Raw genomic sequence first — 27,597 nt, forward strand, 5'->3', positions numbered from 1 at the left:
GTAAAATGTTAGCAGTATCAACGTGATTTATTGATACTAAATTATAATATGTATAATTGTTGCTGTAAATAAACATTTAAGTATAGCATTTCATCCAAAAAATAAAGTAACGTTTGTATTCCCAAATATGGCGAAAACTTCAAGCAATCGGATATTTAAAAACTAAACCGGATATACGTTTAAACAGTCAATATGCATCGACAATTCATTTATTTACGTCACCCTAGTGGGATGGGCGGGTAGGCTACGCGAGGAGAAAATCTCACTTCCTGGCCAAGGCAAGACGTAAATTTTTAGACAATCCACGGGCGGTAATTCGTAAAGCCCCAGATCGCATATTTATGGCCCGAACCGAACTGCGATGTGGAGCATTCACGAATTCACCTCCCTAGGTAAGTATGTAATGTACTATTTACCATACAGTGGTCTGTAATATATATATACTAATACAACTTTCCTAATAATAATAAACAAAATACAATGTGGGAGCACCAGTAAGGTACGTATTTTACCCACTAGAAAATATTATGTACTTACAGGTGGAAATAAAACAGTGCTGCAAACATAAGGAAAAAAACAACGTCGAAACCTTGTATAAACGTAGGCAGTATTCTTCCATTGGACTGTGTGCTGTACTTTCACTTGACATTTCCCTTTTAATTCGAGACGCTTCCTTGAGCTCGAGTTGCAATGTAACACTCGACACTCTTGACAATGTAAAACAAAGTAACTCATCTTCCTAGTAAATAAATGGGCCTCCAACACATTACTTGCTCCAACTGTCGGCATGATAATGTTTTCACTGGTTCATTGGAAATTAATAAATTAAGGCAATTTTAATTTCAACATTTTAATAAGGGTTTCACGGCTTTTGACAACAGTCTTAAAGGCCTCCTAGCTAATCTGACAATCGCTATCGCTTCGACAACGAAACGCTTTGTGTCTCACTCTCCACTCACTCACTCTCACACACTCACCGCTCATTAGTGCGACAGTGACAGTTGCGTTTCGATCGCTACGAAGCATAAGCGATTGGCACGTTGGCTACTACGCGACCAGGCCGTGTGATAGCTAGAGTCTATGCGGAAAGAGTCGTAGAATGTATTGGACCCCATACATTTCACGACTCTTCTGACTTCTCTTTCCGCACAGACTCTACAAATAACTACAAAAACATGAACATACCTACTTCGTCAAGTCATTTGAGTTGTAGGACGCGAAATAAAGATAGCTAAGTGAAATTATGGTCAATTCATAAAAAAACCCGGTCTATAATAACGTAGAACCACAGTTTTGGATAGGAAATTTACATCAACATCCTCGAGAGACCATCCTATTGGTTGTGCAACTCCGGTGTTGCAGCAATTTTAGTATCCGAAGCTATTATGACATACATACCTGGTGACTATTCAGCGATAGGTAAAGGTATTGTAAGAGGTGTCGTTAGAATGGATTTTCAGAGTGAGGTCTGGTGGATACCAGACCCGAGGGCGGCTTAGTGAGCGCAGGGTACAAGTAGTGAAGGAAGCGTTTATGTAGGTATTGTAAGGTAAGCACTGATGATTTAGACCAGGGATGTTGCGAACATCCGCATCCGCAACCGCGGAACTTCCGCATTATTTTTAACATCCGCATCTGCATCCGCATCCGCATAAAATTGATGCGGAGCTTATGCGGATGCGGATGTCAAACAAGTCGGTACAGGACGTCTTATATTAGCGACGGCGTAAGTGCTAGGTATTTTCGTCATTACCTATAACGAAATCGTCTAGATCCAGAAAAGTCGGCCAAGTTACTGTTTATTAAATATAACGCACCTATTTTCTTGCTCAATGTATATATAATAAAAAAATACCTACTAAAAATGTAATATTTGACGTTTTCTAAGTACCTACTCTTGACATCCGCATCCGCATCCGCGGATGTGAGCCTTTAAATATCCGTATCATGGCAAATCATGTCAAAAAATCTGCATCCGCAACATCCCTGATTTAGACCATATTTAAAAAAAAGGGCTTTAAAGTGCAACCAGAAAGGAAATAGACGAGAAAATTTCCATGCAATATAACCGCTCATATTACATAGCAAGCTGTAAAGAACATTATACGAATAGCCTGTCATTCATTTATTGCAACACCAGTCTATAGTTCTTTAGTAAAGTTAAACAAGGAATAATGAATAAATACCAGTTATATAATAAACGTCATTAAAGGTCTTAAAATATTTGTAACTACACTTTTGCCAAGCTATCCTATTTCAAAACTTATATCGATGGAACAGGAGTCAAAATTGATTGCTTTATTTAACAAGATAGTTCTTGCTAAGGTAATTCGATAAATCTTTACGAGCAGTCACCGCACAACCTTTCATTTTTAACGTAAATGGTGTGTCTTTATCTGTGATCGATATCGTGCGACCATATCGTAACGGCACAACTTATTGTGCTTACAATCATACAAAAAAGGAATAAAGTGTAGATAATAAATAACTTTTAACTTTTAGCAATAAAAAAGGGCTGACTTCACAAAACTGTTTACGACTAGTTATAATGGCTCCTCTACACGATGGGCCAACGCCGGCCACTCCAAGGGACGCAGCCATGCGGTAGAATGAGATAGCAATATCACTTGCTCCCTCTAACGCATAAATGCGTCCCTTGGAGTGGCCGGCGTTGGCCCATCGTGTAGAGGAGCCATAATGATTTATGATAATTAGGTATGATCTTCATCAGGAGTTCAGCAAATGATGCTTTCCGAAAGCAAACGAGTTACTGTAAAAATACTGAAATCACTAAAAAGAGTTCCTTTGATTTGTCCAGGACCCCATAATCAGATCCTGACTTGACATTGGGACCAACATTGTTATCCCTTTCAAACAAATATGTATTCTTACTACCAACTTGCCAAGCTAGTGCAAAATTAGCGTAGTCAGAGTCTATTAAGATAATATCAGGTTTGGCTACTTGTACCCAACTTATTAGGATAATACTCCGTCTTTTGCAGAACAGTTTATTGAAGAACAACAGACTAGAAATAGAAAAATACAGTTACGTCTTAGTTACATAAATAAGTACTTAACTAAAATAGTACCTGTATTTTGAATCTCAAACCGGACAGAGATGTTTACGCAAATGTGAGTGCACTGTTACGATTTAAGCGGTTACATAAAATAGCCGCTGACACGGATGCATGCAGCGGATCCAGTGCGTAAATCAGCGAAATCAATATATCGCAAAATCAATATCTCAGATTTAAATATATGGCTTTCAATAATTTTACGGTTTAGACTCACTTGTTTTAAGTCACTCGCGCGACAAATTCAAAGTTTAAATTCGAAGTTATGGCTGTCGCCGCCGATTGGGTCAAAAACTGCTTAGTAAGTTGTGAGTAAGGTTACCTGCTTATGCGTATATGCTTATGCGTGTCCTGATTGGATATAACAAAAAAAAGTTGTCCGCAAATTTGTTACCTACTTGACGACCAATGACCTTCTTAGGCCGGAAAAAGATTAAGTGAAGTTACGACACTTCACTTCCCATTCAACAGAAAATGCTTGGAACTGCTAATAAGTATAATTTTGCGGTTGTGCGACACAGAAGAAATAGTCAATACGCTAGACCGGGCCGTGCCCGGGCCGAGGCCATTTGAGGTCATGAGGCCATGAGGTCATTTTCTATGACGGCTGATCGGTGATCACGTGGTGCTTTCCATAGAAAATGAAGCGCCGGAAGCTCCGGCCCGTCTCCGGCCCGGGCTAGCGTGAATCATCTTTTATATGTATTGTACAGCTAGCTACATTTGTGTGGGGTAATTTTTGAGCTCTAGTCAGGCTTTTATAGGTAGTTACTCTAGTTCGTTGTTTTAGGTAATAATCTCTATTTTTTTATTAAATGTAGGTAATACGGTAAGTATACGGTATTACTAACGCCATACGAATAATGTAGGAAAAACACAGGCTGCAATAAAAGAGCAACTTTCGTTCGTTCAAGGGAATTTGGAAACGGAACCGGTTGTCGAACGACGGGCGACGCCGGGAGGCCTTTTCGTACAGATTGATGTCAATTTGATTTCATTTTGACATCCCGCGTTGGGGTATCTCGCTTGTGCTTGTCTAATTAGGGATAAGAGTATTCTAGTCAGGCGGCCTAGCCAAGGTGACGATCGCTTACGCTTCGCCATCGAATCGCTTTGTGTCTCACTGTCACTCTTCCATATTAGTGCGACAGTGACAGTTGCGTTTCGATCGCTACGGAGCGTAAGCGATTGGCACGTTGGCTACGCGGCCTGATCAGACGGTCAGACGTCAGATCTATCTAGGAGCTGTGTATGGCCAAATAATCTGTCAATGTCTGCGGACAAATCTCCGGTAAACATATAGGTAAAGTAAGGACGCTATAAGCACGAATAATTCGTACATTGACCTACCTGATCCTAGTTTTACGCGCATAATTATATTGAAATAGAAATAGAAAATATTTATTTGGTGTAAAAAACATACATTGGGTACAACAGAAAATGAAATAAAGAAAGGTACACCAAATAGGATGCCGCTCAGCATAAGCAGTGTCTCTAAGACACTGCGCTGGTTTACAGGGCACCCAAAATTAAAAGCTAAAACTTAAAACGAATACACAAACAGAACAGATAGAATCAGAACAAGACAGATTAGACATATCACGTGTAAGAAGGAAAGAGAGAGAGAGTCGACAAATATATCTTGTTGTTCACAAATTGTTACATTTTTTTTTTACATAAATTGCTGTCTTGCTCTCATTGACCACCGGCATCATAGGCAGGACAGCAATATAATTCTGCACGTGCTCGAGACAGGTCAGACAGGAACAGGCGGGTATTGTACGAAGTTCTTCGTGTTTAGAGTCCTTTCTTTATGTGACTTATTCCCGGCATAAATTGATAGATTTATCCGCCAGATACATCTGCCAGTCAGATCTGAAGGACAACTCTATAGGTGAAAGCAAGATGCACTGCAAGTAATCAGCACGCAAAGGTTATTGAAGTTCGAATGCCACTCCAGGAGGCTTAAACATACTTGGAATCTTAATTAATACGGGCGAGGTTGCCAAACTGTTTAACCGACATACAAAAAAAAAGAGGACTGCATCCGCGAATGAAGGATTCCCGATTGCTTCCTATAGTCAGAACTTAATCATAAGCTCTAGATTTTTTGATTGCTAACTGACAATTCTGACATTACTACGTTATTATAGTACCCACTATAAACCGTAGTAGATAAAATAGCTTATGAAAGCTAATTCCGCACAGACTTTAAATTGACATAAGTTCTCTCAGGCGACAGAAATTAAAGCTAATTAATTGCCTTAATTATTTAATAGAGTTTGTGCGGAAAGAGAAGAGTCGTGGGATTTGAGGGCGCGCCAGTGCTATTTTATGGTTTTTGCTATGCTGACAACACTGGTCACGTGATTATAGTACGACACTAAAGGTCATGATACTTAGATCCCTTTGTTTCGGGTTGCCACGGCTTACTAAACGGAGTCTGGTGGAGGTGTCGGCTCGTCAACTCAATCCTCTGAATTAGCGCAGGCACTAGTTTTCTTCTACCGTCTTCGTATTTTTTTTTAAACAAACTCTTGTTTGAATGTCTCAGATACTAAAGTCAGTCAGGTCTCAGACAGTGCGATTGACAAAACGACTAAAACTAGTTAAGAATCTGCCCAATACAACTGTCATTTTAGTACCACACAAGATAGAGTCTCGTTTAAGTACTGCCTAATCTGTGCATTCCAACAGATATTTTAATACAAAACCGGGTAGTTCGGGTAGAAATTGGGCAATACAACTGTAACTTAATATCTGGGATATAAAAATAATTAGTGCATAAGTGGGTAGGCCTTATTGTGATATGTCCGGTTCTCTCATCTCACGATATTTTACTTTAAATATGAAATATAATTTCGTAACTAACAGAACCTAGTAAACGAACTTACAAATAAATAAATATTTAATTAGAAAAAGTTTTATTCTTTGTAATCGAAGCCTGAATTATTCAATGTCACTTATGTTTGAGCTAGCTTCATTAGAACAACCAGGGAGACTCATAGAACTGATAGAACTATCTTCATCTGAATTGGATGTGCTTGAATCCGGCACGTAGATTACAAATTCTTGCATATCACCTACTTAGTGGTCTTTTATTCGAGATAGCGTAAGTACTTTTACTCAATCCTGAAAAAAAATACATATAAATATGCATAAAATGGCAAGTATCAAGAATATTTGTCAGTTATTTTAAAGATCATGAATGACCTGTGTATTTATGAAAATGAACATATTTTGAATGAATATACTTACCAAATATGTACCGGAGACAAGTTACTTAGGGGGCCTATTAAATAGGTAATTATTTAATATGAAATACAACATCAATCCCGTCAATAGCGGAAATACGTTTCGCAACTTTTAGTAAGTCGATAGTCGGCTTTTAGCCATTTTCTCTCCGCTGACAAAATGTTAAATATAAAGTTCCTTGTGGTTTTATGTACTGTTTTATCGTGTTTTGAAAATATTTTATACATAAAACTTGCGGTTTTTGTTAATAAAAATATACAATGACAGAAGTTTGTTTCCTTTTTACAAGACAGGTGTCAAAGGTTTGATTGCCATATAAAATTGAAAATGTTAGTTCCCGTTTCTGCCACGACTCTTCTCTTTCCGCACAGACTCTAGATTCCTGCTACCCCGCAAAATAAGGGACGGAAAATAGCTATATGTCTGTTATGACTGTATGTTGCTAGATGTTTTAGTAAGAGGTGAGTGTGTTAAACAAAAAACCTTTCACAAGGTGTGTATAGTGTAATTAACACGTATCCTATTGCCTAATGAATACATGTCAAGTATCCAAATATAAGTTAACAATTGGCATTTATAGCTATTGTGTAAGCGATAGACAATGCATACTTTTGCGCAAGGCCTATCCCTAGAGAATCACGTACAATTAATAACGCGTACCAAAAAATATTGTAATATATGTACAATTGTGCACTATGTACAGGTCCCTGTTTAGCCACTGTGGTAATTTGCCATAGGTGTATTACTGGAATATCAAGTACATATGTATTGATACTACATACTATCCTTACTTATCGACGCAGAAATAAACAGTTTGATGAGGAATGAAAGGAACTTCAGACATACAAATACTTACAAGTGAAAAAAAGTAAGGAGAGAACAATTAGTCATTTTAAACAACGCTGATGGAATTGCGACCACAAAACGCCATATTGCCGTTACCGGCAGAAGAGGCACGTTGTGTTGCTTTATGTTATGGTAAAATATCACACGGTAACTCGTAAAAAAAAATCATAGGGAAGAAATTGTATAATGAAAACCATAATATTTTTTCTATAACTGTACAATGATGCCTACCATTGGAGCGGCAGCTGACGTTCACGAGGCTACATGAAACCTTTGTCTGTCTCAAGCTGTCTGGCGATCCAGAGTCAATGTCAAAATATTTTTTGCGCGTCATTACGCAGATATTTTTACAGCTTACTGTATATATTTAATGTATACCTGACGATGACTGATGGTTATTAAATACACAACAACATATTTTAATTATATTAAATTATAAAAAATGATTTTTGGTGTTTAACTCAAAACAATTATGACAGCCTTCCGGCAGTGACGCACATCCCTTCCTTTCTCAAGGTAGGATAACACGCCTAACATGTGGTTATATCCATGGTGCAGAGCGCAAGAGGAAGCCGCTCGAGGGTCACACTGTCCCAACACCTCCACCACTTTCGCTGGCCAGTACCCGCGCGGAACACGACCGGCGCACACGCACCCGTACGACATGATCACGCGATAAACAACAATATTAGTTATGGTCTGTGATAACAAATATCATGTCTGTGTGAAATTGTGATGCTTAGTTAATGTGAATTGTTTATTGGGAAAATGGTTGAAATGAAGTGGTTGCTGGTTGTCGGAGTAGTCCTTTTGCAATTTCCTGGTGAGTAGAAAAACGTGAGTGATAATAATCAGTTATGCAGTTTGTAATAATTGCACGTTAACGATAATTAAGACGTTGCCTATTGCCAAAATAGGAAATTTAGTACAAAACTTTTAACAACACATTTATATTTAATTAATTTGCATACTAGGGACAGCTTTTTTTGTTTTCTAGAATTCGTAGCAAACTCGAGCAATTTCAGTTTTACCTATGCAGTACAAAGCCTCAATTAAATTTTAAATTAAGACGCATCCTTGCAGTAGATTAAAGATGCGATGAGCTGGACGCTGGACGCCGTCAAACCTTAGGCTTGGCTTGGCTACGAGCTAATAAAAAACAGGATTTTGCAAAGTAAGGGAAGTTAGGGAAGGAAGGAAAATGAAAAGTACATAGGAATAATGTATAGACAGAATTGTTTAACTGCAATTTGATTAGCATCTCACACTTCGACAGTATACTACGTTGTCTACTTTAAGTTAACGAGTATCATATCGTGCGTGTCATAAACTGCCGCAAAAACCGAGTCGAAGAATCGAGTTTGCGTGCAGTCCTGACTCTTGACATAAAATACAACAACTCTAGTGCATATGGAAGAAGACTGTCTATATATTGTCTGTGGGTTGATTTAACTTAGTGAAATAATTTGTAAATTTATATTATCAGTGGCAAAGTTCATCATTAGGTACCTACCTACTTATATACTTTGTCTGGTTTACGAACAAGCATAAAGAGATAAACCTACCTTTTTGTTTTAATTTACTGTTCGCTATCCATTTATGTATTTATTTATTACCTACCTCTATTATTCCCGTGCATAGAACCATGGTCTTCCCTTCCGGGCAAACAACAGGTCCGGGAGTGCCGACAGAAGTGAAAACTCAATGACTAGTCCAAAATGTCTGCAGCACTATGTATAATTGACCCATGCTCCTTTCTATTGAAAAACTTTAGTTCCGAAATTGCTGGTCAGTGAGCTTGTTTAAAATTAGAAATTCAAATTTGTAGCGTTAATTGTTTAAAATTCGAATAGAAATTGTGAAGTTACCTTGCAGATCTCGCATCTAAATATATTTGGTCATGATATTTTGAGTTTCATTCACCAGTACTAGAGTTCACTTTTATTAGCGATTTCATCAAGATGTAGCTTTATTGAATTATATTTGAGTTTTTTTTTTTTTTATTAAAAATGGGCTTACTCATGGCCACAGACTAGCCGGGGCGAAGACGTGGCCTACGATGGAGCGAGTCTGCCCAGAAGGTGCCTGTTCACCCTTGATTTGAAGAGTGATATAAAGTTAGAATGTAACTGTGAGATCCTCCTATTTCAGCCCGTACAAGATTAGAACCTTTTTCATGTAATGTCATTGAGTTTTTCTTTATTGATTTTAATGCCATCTAAATGAGTGGCCATCTAAACCTTACGGTCACTTGATCGCCTTACGATATCTCGAGTTTATCATTTTTTCCCCACCTCAAAAAATGCCCAGCGCCGCTAAAGAAGTTTTCACTTCAAAAATTGTACTAGGCTATTGGGTAAAAACGATGCACTAAATAATGGGTTATTTAGATGAAAAAAGGGTTGTTAGGTTACTTAATATGATTACTAGTCATAAGGTCAAGTAATATCGGGGACTAGCTCACAGCCGAGGCAGAGTGATTTGCAAATAGGCAGGCAGAACTCAGACCTGACCTACGTGACATGCCGCGTTAACACGTTACATGTGTCTAAAATATTTGTAAGTATGTATTTACATGACAATGTATTGTAATGCTATACAATACCATAGATGGCGTAATGTTTTAGGCTTTTTGCAAGTTATTCCTCTTCACCTTTTGCATTAAGATAAGGGCCAAGGCAAATTTGTAGGTAATTTATATTTATATTTAATATGTATTTAAACTTTTTAACAAAGGCAAATTCCATGAATAAAATTACACGTATATAATGCAAGGGCAGACAACAAAAAAACCCTACTGTGAAATTATGACGTGTACAAATAACACTTGCACAGCCAGGGCTATCAAAATCGCTGCAGATTTATCTTGGTCTAACTCTAGTGAATATAGACAAGGAACTTGACGAGCAAAATTTTAAACCAATGATTATGGTAATAATATTATAAAATCTTTCTTAAGACTTTAACTAACATTTAATTCAGCAACAGTGCTGTATACGTAATAGTAGATAATCAGTACCTAGGTATCTATTGAAAGGACTAGGAATATGTTTTTAACTTTATTTTACTGCCTTTACATACCAAGTCGTTATGTTATCCTCAAAGGTCATAGCCACTTTTAACCTGACCAGCCAGTGATTACCCAATTCCATGCACGTAAGAAATAACTATATAGAGTCGGACCAGGCTAACTCTGCATGACATTTACAATGCCAAAGTGTGGCCATGTCATTATTAATGTCAAATTTATATAAAAATATGACGTTTATAATGACACCCCCTCTGGTTGTGCCCCCTCACTTTGTTCTATTCAAGTCGGTGCAAAGTTAGCTTAAATGGACTCTACCTATACCTGTATACATAGTTAAAAGAATAAATTATCCCAAAATAAAAATAAAACATGATACAGATGTAGGTAGGTACTGAATAAGTATGTTCCATTTTCTTTACGAAAACTTACGATCGTGTCTTGCTATTTCAGTCAGTCTCGGTACAAAAAGTACTGGCATTGACTGAACTAGCATGACAAATACGCAGTACGTTTCCGAGACTATTACACTTAATGTATCTGAAAACGAAATGATGCTAAAACAAAAGCCAATATTGTCCTCACCAATATAAACAGAACCTGCTAAAACTTCCTTACACATAACACTTCCACTGCGCTACTTCCGAACGCATGCGCAGACCACATTTCATTGCGTAATCCCGCACATGCGCGCGCAAGAGAAAGGCGGAGCATACATTTCAAACATGTGAACATAAGACCTTTTACCACAAACTACTCTCACCGTCTTACCTAACTATAATACGTTACATTGTAAACGTGACAGACTGATTTGGGACAATTTTGAACAGATTCACTTCTTGTTATTGTCACGATTATCTCATTTGATGGTATCGCGATTTTGGTAATGGGGTTAGGTAATGTGACAACGTTACGAATGAAATGGGAGAAAATATTTGATAATTTAGGAAACAAAACAATGGAAACATATCATTAACTACAATAGTGCCCAAAAATACATTTATTCGTGAATCATAATTAATTGATTGTCTGACGAAACGACCAATTACTTATGTTTTTTTTTCCTAATTAACATTAATTAACATTACTTGAATGATTTGAAATTGCTTAAGTTTCGTTGATCAATATCCTCCTACTTACTTTTTATTAGTCTTGTTTTTTAACATTATCTTTTCTGACTGACTTCCCTTCCCTTTTCTCTCCCTGGGTTTCCCGGGCCTCTCACTCTACCTCTGACATCATCACTATTAACATACAGCATCTGTCCACTGCTGTTCTTAGGTCACCATCATGCTATACCAGGTATTGGGCATCTTCTATCCAGCCACTGTTAGAAGCCCTCCTAATTTCATGTTTATCTTTGCCCCTTTTACAAACACTTCTATAAACCCAAAGTACTGCAAGAAATAGTAACATTAGTAACATCTTCACTGGCTGGCCAACAATGGACCTTAAATAACATCTTTGCCAAAGGTTTACGATTAATCAGTTGATAGTGTGGACGGTGGAATGTGATTTGCAGCAAAGTTCCAAACGTAGACAATAATGCACTATGTGGGTCATGATGCTCTGTATCCTAATCACGTTCCTTTGCACACCCGTTGCCTTCGGTACTGGAAATGAGAATACTAATAGACATTGTAGAATACAACTCCTATTCATATATGGGAATTACTGTAGGCATTTATGACAAAAACAACTTACAATATTGTAGTAAGGATATTTACGGAAAAATCTGTAAAATAAAATACGAAAACAAAAAAAAACCTTCTTCGTCTTGTAAATATTTTTTTTTAAATTATCTACATGAAACAAGGCAAACGTCCTAATGATTGACAGCCAAACAGCGAATAGTTGACAGTCTGTAGCTATTGGAATGGAGGACGATGGCAACTAACTACTAGAGTGTCCAAGCACTTGGAAATTGACGTGAACGCCATTGAACGAATGCACGAAGGTGGATAGGTATTGGGCTGTAGCCACGAGCGTCATTGACGTCTTTGGCGATCAAAGGGTTGGTCATGCAAAACAAAAAAATTACAATGAGATAAGCGCTTAGATTATAATTTGCAATGTTCAACCAAAAGCTGCATGCAATTTTATACTTTGATGTCTGAATTGAAATCATTTTCATTCTTCACTTGAGCGAAGCTCTACTATTAATTCCAAACGTTATCTTTATTAATATAATAACAGTGATTCCTTTAAAAAGCATAATTTTGCAAATTGCATCGATCTTTTGACACAGTATCATCCGAGTTGCGTAAGAGTAGATCCGTGTCAGAGATCGAGTAACATGCAGTCGCGCCTGCCAATACGGTTATATTATGACAGCATGGTTCGAATGTCCTCGTTATACTTTTTTCCTTGTAAATCTCAGGCTTGTATTCATGTATCGCACGAATATTTACTTGCAACCTTTACAATCCGCACCTCAAAACTTTAAGCTCTAGCTTAGAGACAAAATCAGCTTGTTAATATTGTAATACTAGTCCGTGACTTCACTCACGTTGTCGTCGGGTCCTTTTGTTAAAATTGGTGGTCATCAGTGAATAGTTAATGTTAAATAGGGCAAAGACGCCGCCTTAACGATGAGCATAGGTTTCAACCGTAGTAAAAGTCACCTATTCAAAATTTGACAGTTACATTCTAACCTAACCTAACTCGCTTCCTAAAGTTCAATTAATTATTAATTATACAATAACTTAAAACTGTCGTAATTTGGCATATACATGGTATTTATGGTAAAATAAAACCTGATAATGATTGGAAATATTATTAACTACGTAGGTACCTACGCAATTAATCACAAAATACCAGTCTAACTGCATTATTTGCAATAATTTGGCCGTAAACAGATTTATTTGTTCACTTTTTTAACCGACTTCCAAATCTAAAAGGAGGAGGTTATCAATTCGGTTGTATGTTTTTTTTTAATGTTTGTTACTCCATATCTCCGTCATTACTGGACCGATTTTGAAACATTTTTTTTGGTTGTATTTGTATAATATGCATACAGATTGGTCCCGTTTTTTTCAAAACCCAGTTCTGATGATGGGATCCATGAGGAATCGAGGGAACTCCTCAAATCTTAAAGGCATACATATAGTGATTTTTGTGTTTTTATCAACAAATCAAGCATATACATTCAAAAAAGTGACATTTGATGAAGTGGAAATGCTGATGATGAACAGAACGGAGCTCTTCAACGACGCATAGTACCTACACGTTTGACAATTTGTCCTCTTCGTTATGTTTGTTAAGCAAGTTAAGTTTTTAAGCCACATTTTTGTCATGCTCGAGTTCTGATGATGGGATCCACGAGTAATCGAGGGAACTCCTCCAATCTTAAAGGCATGCGTGTAGAGATTTTTGTATTTTCATCAGAAAATCGAGCATTTTCATTAAAAACTGTCGCATTTGATGAAGTGGAACTGCTGATGATGATCATAACGGAATTCTTTAACGACGCATAGCTCGCATTTGGCGATTTGTCCTTTTCGTTATGTTTATTAAGCAAGTTAGGTTTTTAGGCACATTTATGTCAATCTCAAGTCCTGAACATAGGATCCATGAGGAATCGAGGGAACTCCTCAAATCTTAAAGGCATACGTATAGAATTTTATATATTTTCACCAGAAAATCAAGTATTTACATTAAAAACTGTGGCATTTGTTGAAGTGGAACTGCTAATGATGATCAGATCAGAACTCTTCAACGACGCATAGTACACGTTTTGTGATTTTGAATTAAACTGGGCCCCGGACTCCGGACTCGGACCCGTACTCGGACTCGGACCCGGACTCGGATCCGGACCCGGACCTTGACCTGGAAAACCACTATGATACCTAAACTAAATGAACCACTATGATTACCATAAAATGTATACATATTACCAAATAAAGTATAAGCGCCGTTAAGTGGGTTAGGCTAGTAGTTAGAGAAGTCGGTTTTTTTCTATTAAAAATTATTTGTGACGTCCCACGGGTAAAGGTACCTTATGGCCGTTGGCGCTTACGCTATTATTAACGCCGCTCTGCCACCGCGCGCTATTACGGCGCTATACGGCGCTATGCGACGTAAGCGCCAACTGCCATAAGGTACCTTTTGCCGTGGAACGTCACATTTAATGTTTACAAATAAGTATACAAACAGTGATAGCAGGATTATGAAATTAGTGGTTCTTCTTCCTACTAGCCGATAATACCTATGTTTAACAAGATTGCTACTACATGATTGTCCAAAAAGTTTCTTCGACGTATAAGTATATAAATCGTCAAACTTTACTTTACTTCTACGACTAACTAACTACTACGAGTATGTACGTTATAAAATGAACGTTAGTGATTCACTTTGGTATAAAAACAACTTGATAATACATGTTTTTGGGTAGGTACTTACTTCTGATTTTTTTGTAAATATTCTACTTGTGGCTAAATACATCTTATACCATCAATACAAGAAGACATGTTTATGACGTACACTTTCTGTTTCGTTAGCTGAACGACGTCTAACAATAGCGGGGTTACTTAACAAGCTTTTTCTCGTGAGAATGAGAGCAGATTATAGTAATTCGCAAGTTTTATTACTAAAATGCTAACTTTGTTGAGACTTTTTAGTATATTTTGTTTACATCTAATTTTTTGGCTTTACGTTACGCCCCTCCTAACTGTCCCGACGGCACCATACCATTGTAAACTCTAGATTGGCATTTAAAAATGAGATGAGGCAAGCGACCTCCGCGGTCTTCAAAGGTGGATGTTTCTCAATACATGTCAACCGCAAAGCGATGGTACCGTAAAATGGGGTGAGTAGGTGCAAAACTGACATTCAAACCTCGATAACATTTTATTTTTACATATGCAAACTGAATGGTGTATATAATAAGTGTTCCGGAAGTTTGTATTTTCGTTTTTATTTTATTTTGGGTAGTTCCATTTCATAACTTTGACGATAAACAGGAAAATCCACCTCACCCCGTAGTCCCTCGTATTTGGAGTGAGTTGGGTTTTCATACAAAGGTGATTTTGGAAGATAGTTGGATCGATTTTTTTTTATTATGAGTATTACTATAGCTCCAATTTAAATTGGAATGCATTGTTTTTGTGGCAGTAGCCTTAAAAAACCATCTCACCCCCCTTTCAAACCTTCTCTCCCCATTCATAACCCAACTGTCCCCGCGAAGCCTACTCACCCCATTTTACGGTATTGCACGGCGATAATGATTATTTATGTGACGTTATCTTTGAAAAGGGACCTTATTGTCGATGGCGCTTACGCCATTATTAACGATGCTCTGATATAAATACAATGCCGCGCGACGCTGTGCGGCGTAAGCGCCATCGACAATAAGGTCCCTTTTCATAGATAATACCCCATATTATAGACTCATTATAGTCGTTAGATCGCGCGACCACGCGTGTCGGTCTTACGATGCCTTCCTTTATTGTAAACAAATGCTCACAATTACAAATGCACACCACAACTTTGTTTGGTGTGCTTTGTTGTTTTAGTTTCGGAGTACACAAATGATTTTTGACAGTTTTATTTCCGATTTTATTTCCGAATTAGATATGTATGGGAGCGGCTTATTGGCGACGTGTTCTAGTGGCTCGTAACTATGTTACAGTATTAGCATAGAATAAGTAATAGTATAAGCACAGAATAAGTAGTAGTGCATGGGCAAGCATGCGGAAAACTAACCACTTTTTCCACTTAATTATTATTCAAAAAGTCTGAATGTCAAGACCAATATTACTAGGTACCTACGACATTACATAAGTGAGGCGTAACATTCATAACGCGTCCACACAGTGCGAACCCGATCAGTGAAAGCGCATTGGCTCATTCAGTATACAAACCACTAGTTGTTGACCCTTGTGATTCATAATGAAATGGGTAAATAATGGATCAGCTCGTGTTTGCTAAATACATAATAATGATTTGTGAGAAAACCCGAGCGTTGCGTCGAGACATGTTTTGGTTAGGCTGTGGCTGAGGGTGTGCTAAGCGAATCTAGGTGCAATAGATACTTACTAAAGTATAAGTTTACTGTGAATTGCTATCAATGTAGTGGGATTACTCATTTAAAATTCTATTTTGAATATTTATTATTTTTATTATTGGGGTGTTTTGGGCCTATGGAGTGCCACTTCGACCAAGTAGTGATCTATTGTGACGGCCCTTTTGACGGATTTTGAATATTAGTTTCCTGTTGTTTTAGTATAATTAAAGGCTAAGATGTAGCTAATTGTAGCAACGTAGTTATTAGACTTATTAGTAGTATTAAAGGTGTTATATTGGTGTTAAAGTGTATCACAAAATAAATACGATTTAAACAATGGTATTTTTAGATTTCTACTTATAACATAAAAATCTAACACGTCCCGTCTACCATTTAAAACCCGATTTGTGACAGGGAAGTGTATATTTTTCTATATATATATATACAGAGTGCTTCCTGTAACAGGAGCAATAAATTAAACTGTAGTCTGTACACCTCAAACTGACCAACATTTCACAGACATACGCATTCAGATTTTTTTTTAAATATGACATTTATTTTATATTAAGTTGTAGGTTGTAGGACGCGCGCGCCTACGTGAATCCACAGTGTGTATAGTTGGATACGCACTTACGTGGATAGAATTTAACAGTAAAAGTGCCAACATAACCGACACAGTGTAACGACTAGTTTCTTTGCGCTCTGTTTATTAGATAATAGCTAACGCAGAATAAATTAAAACAAAGACGTATTTAAATATTAGTAGTTTGTTACGTAATAAAATTAACGTATTCCTCCATTTGTCTTTTTCGTTGGGTCGCGGTCGGTGCACAATCTATTACTAAAAATTCTATTTTTATTAGTGTCAGATTTATGTTAAATTTGTAAGCAATAGCCAGTATTTCATGCTCATAATAAAAACACAAGCTATGTCGACAAAACCAGAGAAATTGTTTTATCTCTAACCATAAGCTACATATTTTTATAGTGTAAAAATACTCGTACCCATTCAATGAAACGTAATACCAAATTAATTGGAAGTAATTACTCGTGCCTGTATTCATAAGTAACTTGTTTAGCTGGTTTTAGTACCTGCTGTAAATGTAATGTAATGCTGCAATACGTATATTGCAGCATTACAATACATTATAACACATTCACTGCCACCGACGCACATGTGCGTCGACCGTCATATAAGTTTGTTCCTAGGCCACGCCCCCTGGCAGTGAATGCGTTAAGAAGACATCGACTAAAATAAATATAGTGGTGCAGAAACACTTGCCGTTCGGCCATATCGGATGGGATACCTACTTAATTAAAATCCATGGATTATGTTCAAAGTACACACGTCCGTTTTTTGTAGAGTTTTGCAAAAACGGGCAAACTAAGATTTTATCTCAATAATCCAATAGTTTTTTTTTGGCACTGAAACTTAATAGTGACATCTGTTTACGTTGCAGCATCAGAGAGCCAACGACAACGCAACCCCAACAAGCTTCGCGTCAATCCGGGACCTCAGCAGCTCCAGGACGTATTCAACACCACCTCATGCATCCCTCCGCCTTATCGCTGTCCGCACGCTGGGATGCAGTTCTACCTGTACACCAGGTGAGTGAGAGAAAATGGAACTACAATGCTACCCTAGCTTAATATGATATTTAAAACTTTCGCGTTTTGAACACATATTAACTCACATTAATATGTCTACCCTAGCTTGTTGTGCACCCAACCGTTGCCTTTTCCCTGGGATGAAGTTCACCAAGTGATTCATCTGTCAGCGACAACACAACCCCATCAGTACCTACCTCCACCTGGAATCATAGCAGCACATAATGTAATTAACTCCAACTCCTGCACCATGCCACTAAACTGCGTGCATCCTGGGTGCCAATTGATCCTATACACCATGAGCATGGGTTACACAGGGAACTACGGGTCTCTATTTTTTCCCATAAAGTTTTAATTCATAGTTTTGTTTGATCGCATTTTCGTTAGTCATAATTTGGTTTTTCTCAGAAACGCGTAACTTTTCAGGATTGCCATAAAACAACCCTAACCTAACCTATCTATAGGATACCCGTACGAAAATCCTGAAAATTTTACGGTTTCAGAATTATGACTAATGATAATCTGACAATCATTACATTATGACTTTCATTCATTCATTATGTCAAACAAACTGGATCCCAGGGAACTATAACGCAACCTCAACAGCGTTTCAAGCAGATGACAAATGAGCGTTGACTTCAATTTCTTTATGTTATCCAAACTTGATTGATATTCATGCAACAGCAGGTAGCTAAATAGGTACCGATATTTTAAAATTCAGAAAAGGCTCGCCAATGTCGAATGCTAATCCGAGACCCTCGCATCCACCTTTACCTCAACCTCTGTGTATATATACAAGGTCGATTAACATTTTGATTGCTTAAAAGATAATGCGCATTAGCGGAGCCAATGGGAAATATAAATATTTAAAACTATGCAGGTTGTGTAATGGCTCCTCTACACGATGGGCCAGCGCCGGCCACTCCAAGGGACACATTTATGCGTTAGAGGGAGCAAGTGATATTGCTATCTCATTCTACCGCATGGCTGCGTCCCTTGGAGTGGCCGGCGTTGGCCCATCGTGTAGAGGAGCCATAACGTTGATATGAGCGTCATCGGGATGTAGAAGCCTCCACTTGTATTTTAATAGGTATAATCGACAAATAAAATAATTATTAACTGCTAATCTCCAACTCCATACAAAGATAGACTTTAGGTTGCAAAAGTGTAGACCTAATTGTAACGTATTCTGGCAAATAAACATTTCTGTTTTATTCTATTAAAAAGCAGATGTAATAGCGCAATGAAAGCGTTCTTAGTTACGACTGTAATCCTTTGAGTACGAGGGGCGTTCAAAATATTCTCGGTATTGATATCTTACGACCTCTTCTAAAATTTCTTTCGTTACTGGCCGCTAAGGTTTATTCATTGACATTAAAAAAAAGTATAATTCGAACCGAGATAGTCTTTTGTTTTTCTGCAATTGCTGAACAAACATGAACATCCTGTGCGAATTGACAATGTTAACTAAATTAGAACATCGATGCGTGATAAAATTCTTGACAAAACAGGGTAAAAATCAAAAAACCATAAAAGAGGAAATGGATTGTGTTTACCGTGAGTCTGCTCCTTCTTTATCTACCATTCAAAAGTGGTCAAGCGAGTTTAAACGCGGAAGGGAGAGTATTGAAGATGACCCTAGACCTGGCCGGCCTGTAGTAGCTACTTCACAAGAAAATATTGATAAAGTGGAAAAACTTATATTGGAAGATGGTCGAGTGAAGGTAAAATCTATAGCACAAGTAACCAATCTCTCTATTGGTACCGTACATGATATTATACATGACCATCTTAATATGTCAAAAGTAAGTGCAAGATGGGTTCCGCGAATGCTGACTCGGCTTCAAAAAGACATGCGTGTAGCTTGTTGTTCCGATTTTATTGACCTGTGCGGTGAAAATCCTGATGAGGTGCTGCAAAGAATAGTTACTGGAGATGAAACCTGGGTTCATCATTATGACCCAGAGAGTAAACAAGAGTCCATGCAGTGGCACATTAAGGGTTCAGCTTATCCCAAGAAGTTGAAGGTCATCCCTTCAGCTGGCAAGGTCATGGCCACGATATTTTGGGATTGTGAAGGAGTATTACTAATCGATTATAAAGAAAAAGGTGTAAATATCACAGGACAGTACTACGCTAACATTCTACGTCAATTAAAGGATGTAATTAAAGAAAAGAGGCGAGGAAAGTTAACCAAAGGTATTCTGCTTCTGCATGACAACGCCCCCGTCTATACTGCTCATATTGCCAAGGCAGCTATTGTTGAACGTGGGTTTAAAACTGTTACTCACCCACCGTATAGTCCGGACTTAGCCCCCAGCGACTTCTTTTTGCTCCCCAATCTTAAAAAGGATCTGCGTGGAAATAAATTTTCTGACGATGAAGCATTGAAGGCGGCAGTGGAGGAGCATTTTTACACGAAAGATAAAAAATATTTTTACGAGGGATTAAAAAAAATAATTGATCGATCTTTTAAGTGTATGAACATAGGGGGGGAGTATATTGAAAAATAAAAATATCAAACTTTTCGTACTTGTTTGTTTTCATTCTCATACCGAGAATATTTTGAATACCCCTCGTATATAGCCTAATCACTTTCCAACATAAAACTACTATTTCGGAGAAACTGTACTTCGTATTTATGGTAGCGGTCTATATGATTTATTTGTGTTTCATCATAGTATCTACAATTATTCCGTCTACTGAATTAATTGCCATTCTACAGGTACCTACCTTCTGGTGCCGAATTTAAATACTTAATCTTCCGTTTTTTATTATCTCTTGCGTAAATTATATTTTATGTTTTAGTAGATATGCATATAAAGTTGCTTATAAAAATAGACGTTTCAAGGTTTCATGATTTGTGGTTTTAGGCAGAGCGGCTTGTTTTATAGTATTTTGTCTTCATTTTATACGATACTAAAACGAGATAGGTATACTCTTAGTTCATACATAGAAACGATTCCAAGCAGACGAAGTCGCGGGCAGAAGCTATTGTTAAACATGTACCTATTAGAAGTTTTTAATAGAAAATGCTTTATCCTCTCATTTCAGAACAACGCAAGCAAAGGGCGAACTCCTAGACACATTAGACAACAACTCCCTCACGAACTCTCGCTTCAACCCCAGCCACCCCACAAAAGTGGTCGTCCACGGCTTCGGCGGTGGCAGGAACCTCTCACCCAGCACTGACATGCGCAAAGCCTACTTCACTAAGGGAGACTACAACATTATTATCGTGGATTATGGCAGTTTGGTCAAGGAACCTTGTCTTGGACAGGTAAGCAGTGGCGTAACTAGGCGTGGGCGAAGTGAGCCGTCGCCCACGGCCTCGCGGCGGGGCCTCGCGCGAAGCCCCTTCGGGCACAGTGAAAGAAAAGGGCCTCGCAGACGCGATTTGGCCCACGGCTAGATTAGTTCACGCTACGCCACTGCAAGTAAGTTAGTTAGTTACATCTTTATTAATTTTAGCTTGCTAGTTAGAGCCAGTGATCGAACAACAGGAAAAGAGCAGGCCACCTACTTCGACCCTAGTTCGATCTTATCCAGAACTAACCCAAGATCTAGCTTATCGAGCTATCGACCACGGTAGTCATCCACGACTTCGGCGGTGGTAGAAATCTCTCACCCAGCACTGACATGCGCAAGCCTACTTTATCAAGGGAAACTACAACATTATTATCGTGGATTATGGCAGTTTGGTCAAGGTCATGTCTTGGGCTGGTGAGTATTTTTAACTGTCTATAATTTTTAGCTTTTTCTACCCAGTGACAAGAAAATACGGAATAAGAAATAGCAATCTTATTTATGACTCAATCCACGCTCTATCTAATTGAGTTGATACTGTTGATAGCTGAACAAGCTAGTTAATTAACATTTTATTAGCTTAATCATCAATAATGCGGAAAAGCTCAAGCTTAGAATAAGCTCATAGACTGAACTGAATATGTGACGGCCACAAATCAATCGACATTATTAGTATTAAATGAATTTAATGAGTACCTATAATTAATAAGATTTTTTGAAGATGTTGCGTAGTTTATTGGAGGTTGGTAATAAATTAATAGGACATTTGTATTAAAATATGAGATCGTAAATGAATATTCTATAAAACATAATATTAATGTTCACCTTGCTCTTTGGCAACTATAGCACAGGTATACCTTGGAAGTTAAGGTATTTACGCATATAATTATGATTATGTAATATAATATGATGCCTTTTCATGCCTTTACATACAGTATTTATAAGTATGAGTCGTAATGCATGGACATTGTAATAACATATCTATAGGTATAGGTATTAGATCAAGCTGTTAAGTTTTGAACAATTTTGGGTTGGGAGTTGCGGTAAATACAATATAGAATTTTAATTTTAAAATACTGCAGACAATACTAATTTAATACATAGGTACCTATAGTAATTTAAATAGTATTTTTTTCTTATTTACTCGTACTTAATGCAACATGCATTAAGTATAAGTTATAAGATGAAACGTTTTGAAAAGATGTGTCTTGCCGAGTTTTTTGCCGGTCTCATATTGGGATACCCTCCTCCAGTTGAAGAGGGATTCAAATCTTCTCGAGGCAGAGATGTAGGGTTGGAGCCGGTGTAGCTTAATTTTACGTTCATAAACGCATTGTAATACCTATGCCTAATTGAATAATAAACTATCTTTATCATACCTAATTTTTTTGAGATACCTGCCTGAGCTGTCAGAAGACTCGTAAGAAAATATTCAATAGAATGTACATTAAATCTTGACATAAATCTAATACGTAATTACGAGTACAATGTAATAAATTATCTTGAAATATTTCCCCGATAAGTATGTAGGTATTAATGTATTTAATTTCGACACTTATGATAAACGTCACATTTCAGATCGAATGGGCTCCCCGCTTCGCCGGCATGTGCATAGCGCAGATGCTGGAATACTTACGGAAGCACCCGACGAAGAATTTCCCACCGGAACAGGTGCACACCATCGGGTACAGCGTGGGGGCGCACATTCTGGGACTGGTCGCCAACTTCCTGCCTAAAAGAAAACTTGGTCGCATCACAGGTAGCCTAACGGAGTAACTACTAACGTCATTAGAACAGGAGAATAACATCAGGTACAACGTGGTAATAGACGTTTATGGGAGGTCGCGAATCACCTGCCTAATGACGCATCACATCAAGTAAGCGGTACCTCATTGGAACGGGTGCACGTCATCGGGTACATCTTGGTCGCGAATTTCCGGTCAAAAGAAAAACTTGATCACATCACAGGTAACCTATTACTGAATCGCGATTAGAAAGGGATTGAGATAGCTGTCAATCCATATTGATTTTGACGTAAGTGTATGGAAATCTGTTATTTCTAATCCCTTTCTGATCGCGGCATGATAATACCTACACTTACTTTTTGTTGGTTTCATTAGATACCTATCTAATGGACACAATGTCATTGGTAATCGTTGATTGTGCAACACCAGTGTGATTAGGGAGCCGATGATTATTAACATAAGTAATTAAATTATGCCTATAGTTCGTTTTTTTAGCATTAGAAAAAAGGTAAACAATCTTGACGTGTCTTTTTATTGAAACACACTTTTGTAAAATAAGTCACGGCAAATATGTAACAATTATGAATCATATACGATTATTTACATTCTTCTGCTTTCATAAGTAATAGTTACTGATTTTTAAACAGTGTTTTTCATTTAAAAGACACTTCAAGATCGCGTAGTCTTTTTCTAATGTTAAAAAAAAACGAACTATAAAAGTGGGTTGAATTGGACTCAACTACATCTTTAAGGTTGCCTTGGCATTATAACATATTTCCATGATAAATGGACATCAGAATTTTTTCCATCCGTTAATTAATAGCATGGTCCATCTAAATATAGTATTAGCATTTATGGACTGATCGACCTCTACACACCTTGATTACCTACAAACGTATCGAATGTCATAATTCACCTTGACCAGATGCAAAATATAATATATGTATGTACCTATAGGTACTTACCTCAATTATTTTTGACCGGATAGTCAAAAAGATACATGAGTAAAGAACCTATTACCTATAAAGAAAAACTGCTAAGTTTTGACACTTTATAATGAAGATGTATGTTTCCCCTCTGCTGGAGTCCGTCTAAACTCTGAACCGACTTTGACGAGACAATGTGTGGCAGTTTCATTACATACCTCTTAGTTTCATAGTAATTTGTCGTTTATGATGATTCTTTCACACTCTGTGACTGAAAAGTATGTGCAGCCGAGATAGACTACCCGTCCCTCTTTTATTAACATAGTTAGAAAAAGACGGGTAGTCTATCTCGCCTCGAGACACTGTCGCGCCAATCATGTGCTAGGAGTGCAGAGTTAGCCTAGTCCGACTTTATAAACCAACCGTTGCCAACCCCAAAGGGAAAAAAAACAAACAAATACATTTTTGAAGTGAAAACTTCTTTAGCGGCGCTGTGCACTTTTTGAGGTGGGGATAAAATATTAATAACTCGACACAGCGTAAGCCGATCACGTGACCGTAAGACGGACACGTGACCTGATCGAAAAACTGTTACATATAATGTCATTGAGTTTTTAATTATTGATTTAAATGCCATCTAGTGAGTTTCGCTCTAACTGGTATTAATATAACTCTGATGTGCTTAGGGGTTTCAAGTAATTAACGCTAACGCTAGATGGCGTTAACCTCAATTATACATAGTGCATTTGCACTAGTCATTGAGTTTTTAATTATTGATTTAAATGCCATCTAGTGAGTTTCGCTCTAACTGGTATTAATATAACTCTGATGTGCTTAGGGGTTTCAAGTAATTAACGCTAACGCTAGATGGCGTTAACCTCAATTATACATAGTGCATTTGCACTAGTCATTGAGTTTTCACTTCTGCCGGCACTCCCTGAGTGCAACCCGTTGTTTTTTTTTCCAGGTTTAGACCCAACGATCTTGTTCTATATGGGCAACAACCGTTCTCGAGACCTGGACCATACAGATGCCCTATTTGTAGACATCCTACACACGGGGGCCGGTATACTTGGCCAATGGGGTCCCAATGGCCACGCCGACTTTTACGTCAATGGCGGCTCGAGCCAGCCTGGATGCGCGCATGACACAATCTTCCGTAAGTAACAAACATAACATAAAAAAGTCATACATAAATAAAAAATTATAAAGTTCATCAAAAAACTGCACTGAATTACTTAAGCTTAGAGCGTCATCTCTTATCAAAATGTTACACTAACAAGGCTTACTTTTACGTGAATAATGTGAAAGTAAGGAAAGGTGAGTTTTGCTCTAAGTTCAATAGAGGGCGCTGTAATCTTAATTAGTTTAGCGCCATCTATTGGTCTAACATTACACTGCGAGGTCAGTAAGGTTGGTTAGTCTTTGTGAAATTTGCATTAAGCGGATAGGGGGCGGGCATAGCTAAACGGGATACACACGGGATACTAGCCCTTAGATAGAGTATTTTGACTATCAGATTAATTTTATTTTTTCAATACTCCTGGTATATTTATGAATGAAAACCTCCAGACAGGCTACTCTATTCTCTTTACTTTGATTACCTATACACATATTTAGTTGGAGTATATACAATTTATTGGGAACGTTAATTTAATTTATTTAATTTATCTTTCACCTTCCAGAAACGCTCTCATGCGACCACACAAAGGTGACGCCGTACTTCATCGAGTCGATCAACTCTCGCGCAGGCTTCTGGGCCGGACCGTGCCCTAGTTTATTCTCCTACCTCATTGGATGGTGTGAGCCTAAGGACACAGAGTATGTGCTCATGGGGGAGCACCTTACCCACAAGTATGTTACCTATTTATCTTATAACCCTATTAGAAGTATTAGAACAAATTAAATTATTTTCAGAAAATATTTTAATTTGTTTTTATTTCATGTAGACACACTACTATATAAATTATAAACTTAAATAAATGTCATATGGTTATTAACGGCCTGGAAGACTTGGTCATTTTTTCTTAGTATATGCACGTATATGACATTTATTTAAGTTTATCTTATACCTAGTCGTTAAGTAGATCAAGTCTCGCTTACGGTTCTGGGCCGGACCGTGCCCTAGTGTATTCTCCTTATATCATAATATACCTATGTTCTATTTTTTACAGAGCACGTGGGGTGTTCTATGTGACGACAAACGCGAAGCCCCCTTACGCACGCGGCTTCCCCGGCAAGTCGCGTCGACTGCGCTCCGCACCGCCCTATCCTTCCAGCTCTAACAGCTGAAGTTCTGCTCACTAAACTATCTTCAAACCAAATTGATGTCTGGGGTCGTAGAACTTCTCATTCGCGTGGTTGTAGGTAGAGCGAGAGGTATAGTGATATGACCCTGGCCCTCAGGTTGGTTAGCGGCTTTTGTTATACCAACCTGACAGTTGTCACGTCTAGGGTACAAAACATAAAGATAGTATCTTTCACTGACACATTTGGTTCTTATGGGAAATGGAATTGCAAATAACGTCCAAAAATGTATGCATAATGCAATAATTACTCTGACTCAGCATTTAAGAGTCAAGCGGTACATCTAAACGGGGAAAACCTTGCATATCCAACTCATGACACCACTATAATATTGACCTTGTTGTGGTCATCTCGGAGTTCATTAATAATGTTTTAATAACTTTTAACTTCAGTACAAGATAATAATTAAAATTATCGCAAGGCATCATTGTTATTTGTTGCCTTAAGAATTTTCGGCGAATCGAGTGTCAGATGAAGATGACAATTGTCAGGTTCGTATAATAGGAGTAAGAACAACGGTGGAGCAACTACTCGTATTATATATCCAATACATTATACATTAATTTAATATTGAAAAATAAATTAGCGGACATTAATTTTACTCTGCCTTAAGCAATGTATCGAATATTGCAAACTGAAGAGTACAATGAATTCAGTCGATCGACCAAATAACGCAATGTAACGAAAATAGCATACAAAGTTTTGATCCGTCTAAATGGGGCTTTATTACAGACAATTTAAAAATTATACTGATAAGGTTACCAAGCATTACTTTAGAAAGATGACTGTATTTAAATTCCATTAATGGTTGCTACACCGTGTTAGTTCATTCTGGTTACCATAATTTAGTTTTAGTTCTTAGTTAGGCATGTGTTTTCTTGTCAATTAAATAGTTCACCAATATAATTTATTAATAGGTCATAGGTGTTTGTGATATTTGCCACTCTTGATAGTGATACTTTTATCGGTTTTCGGTATGCTTAGTTGACTTATGTTAAGTGTAATACAATTTTTTTGTTTTTTTTTCTTTAATTTTGGAAGAGTTGATCGCGATTGATGATTCCAATAGGTGTATTCCCATCTGTCTCCGCCTCAGTATGGTGGCGGTCACGTGGGATGGGAAAAAATAGGAATACACTTTCCAATAATAATGGGTACCTACGTAGCTACATAATTTTATTCATGTCTATATTGTCTATTGGAATTTGTGATTCTCGTATTTGGAATTATTATAATAACTAGGTATGTATGATTAGATGTGATTATTTGAGGCCAAATGCACACACATTATCATCAAGTTGTTCAACCGCCCAATTCTTATTCAACTCGGTAAATTCCAATCACACCGCATATATGTGTACGTCTTTTTAAACATTTTTAACTGTAGGTATTAAGATTTATGTACCTTTCTTCTGAATTAATTGAGTAGATAACATAATTATTATAATTGTATGGTTTGTATGTAATAATTATAGTTGGAATTGTATTATTTTTGTAT

The 27,597-nt window shown here is 37.5% G+C and overlaps 1 protein-coding gene across 1 annotated transcript; it reads left to right on the forward strand.

Moving 5' to 3' along the window:
* The first annotated feature begins 7,712 nt into the window (after positions 1-7,712).
* On the forward strand, positions 7,713-26,110 carry LOC134651627 (inactive pancreatic lipase-related protein 1-like). Its single transcript, XM_063506730.1, has 7 exons — positions 7,713-7,998; positions 17,668-17,815; positions 20,870-21,095; positions 22,700-22,880; positions 24,760-24,951; positions 25,478-25,646; positions 25,967-26,110. Exons 1-7 carry the CDS (start codon positions 7,944-7,946, stop codon positions 26,082-26,084), a joined length of 1,089 nt encoding a protein of 362 aa, XP_063362800.1. The 5' UTR covers positions 7,713-7,943; the 3' UTR covers positions 26,085-26,110.
* Positions 26,111-27,597: the final 1,487 nt, after the last annotated feature.

This window comes from Cydia amplana, chromosome 1 (genome assembly GCF_948474715.1).
Source record: "Cydia amplana chromosome 1, ilCydAmpl1.1, whole genome shotgun sequence".
NCBI classification, from domain to species: Eukaryota; Metazoa; Arthropoda; class Insecta; order Lepidoptera; family Tortricidae; genus Cydia; species Cydia amplana.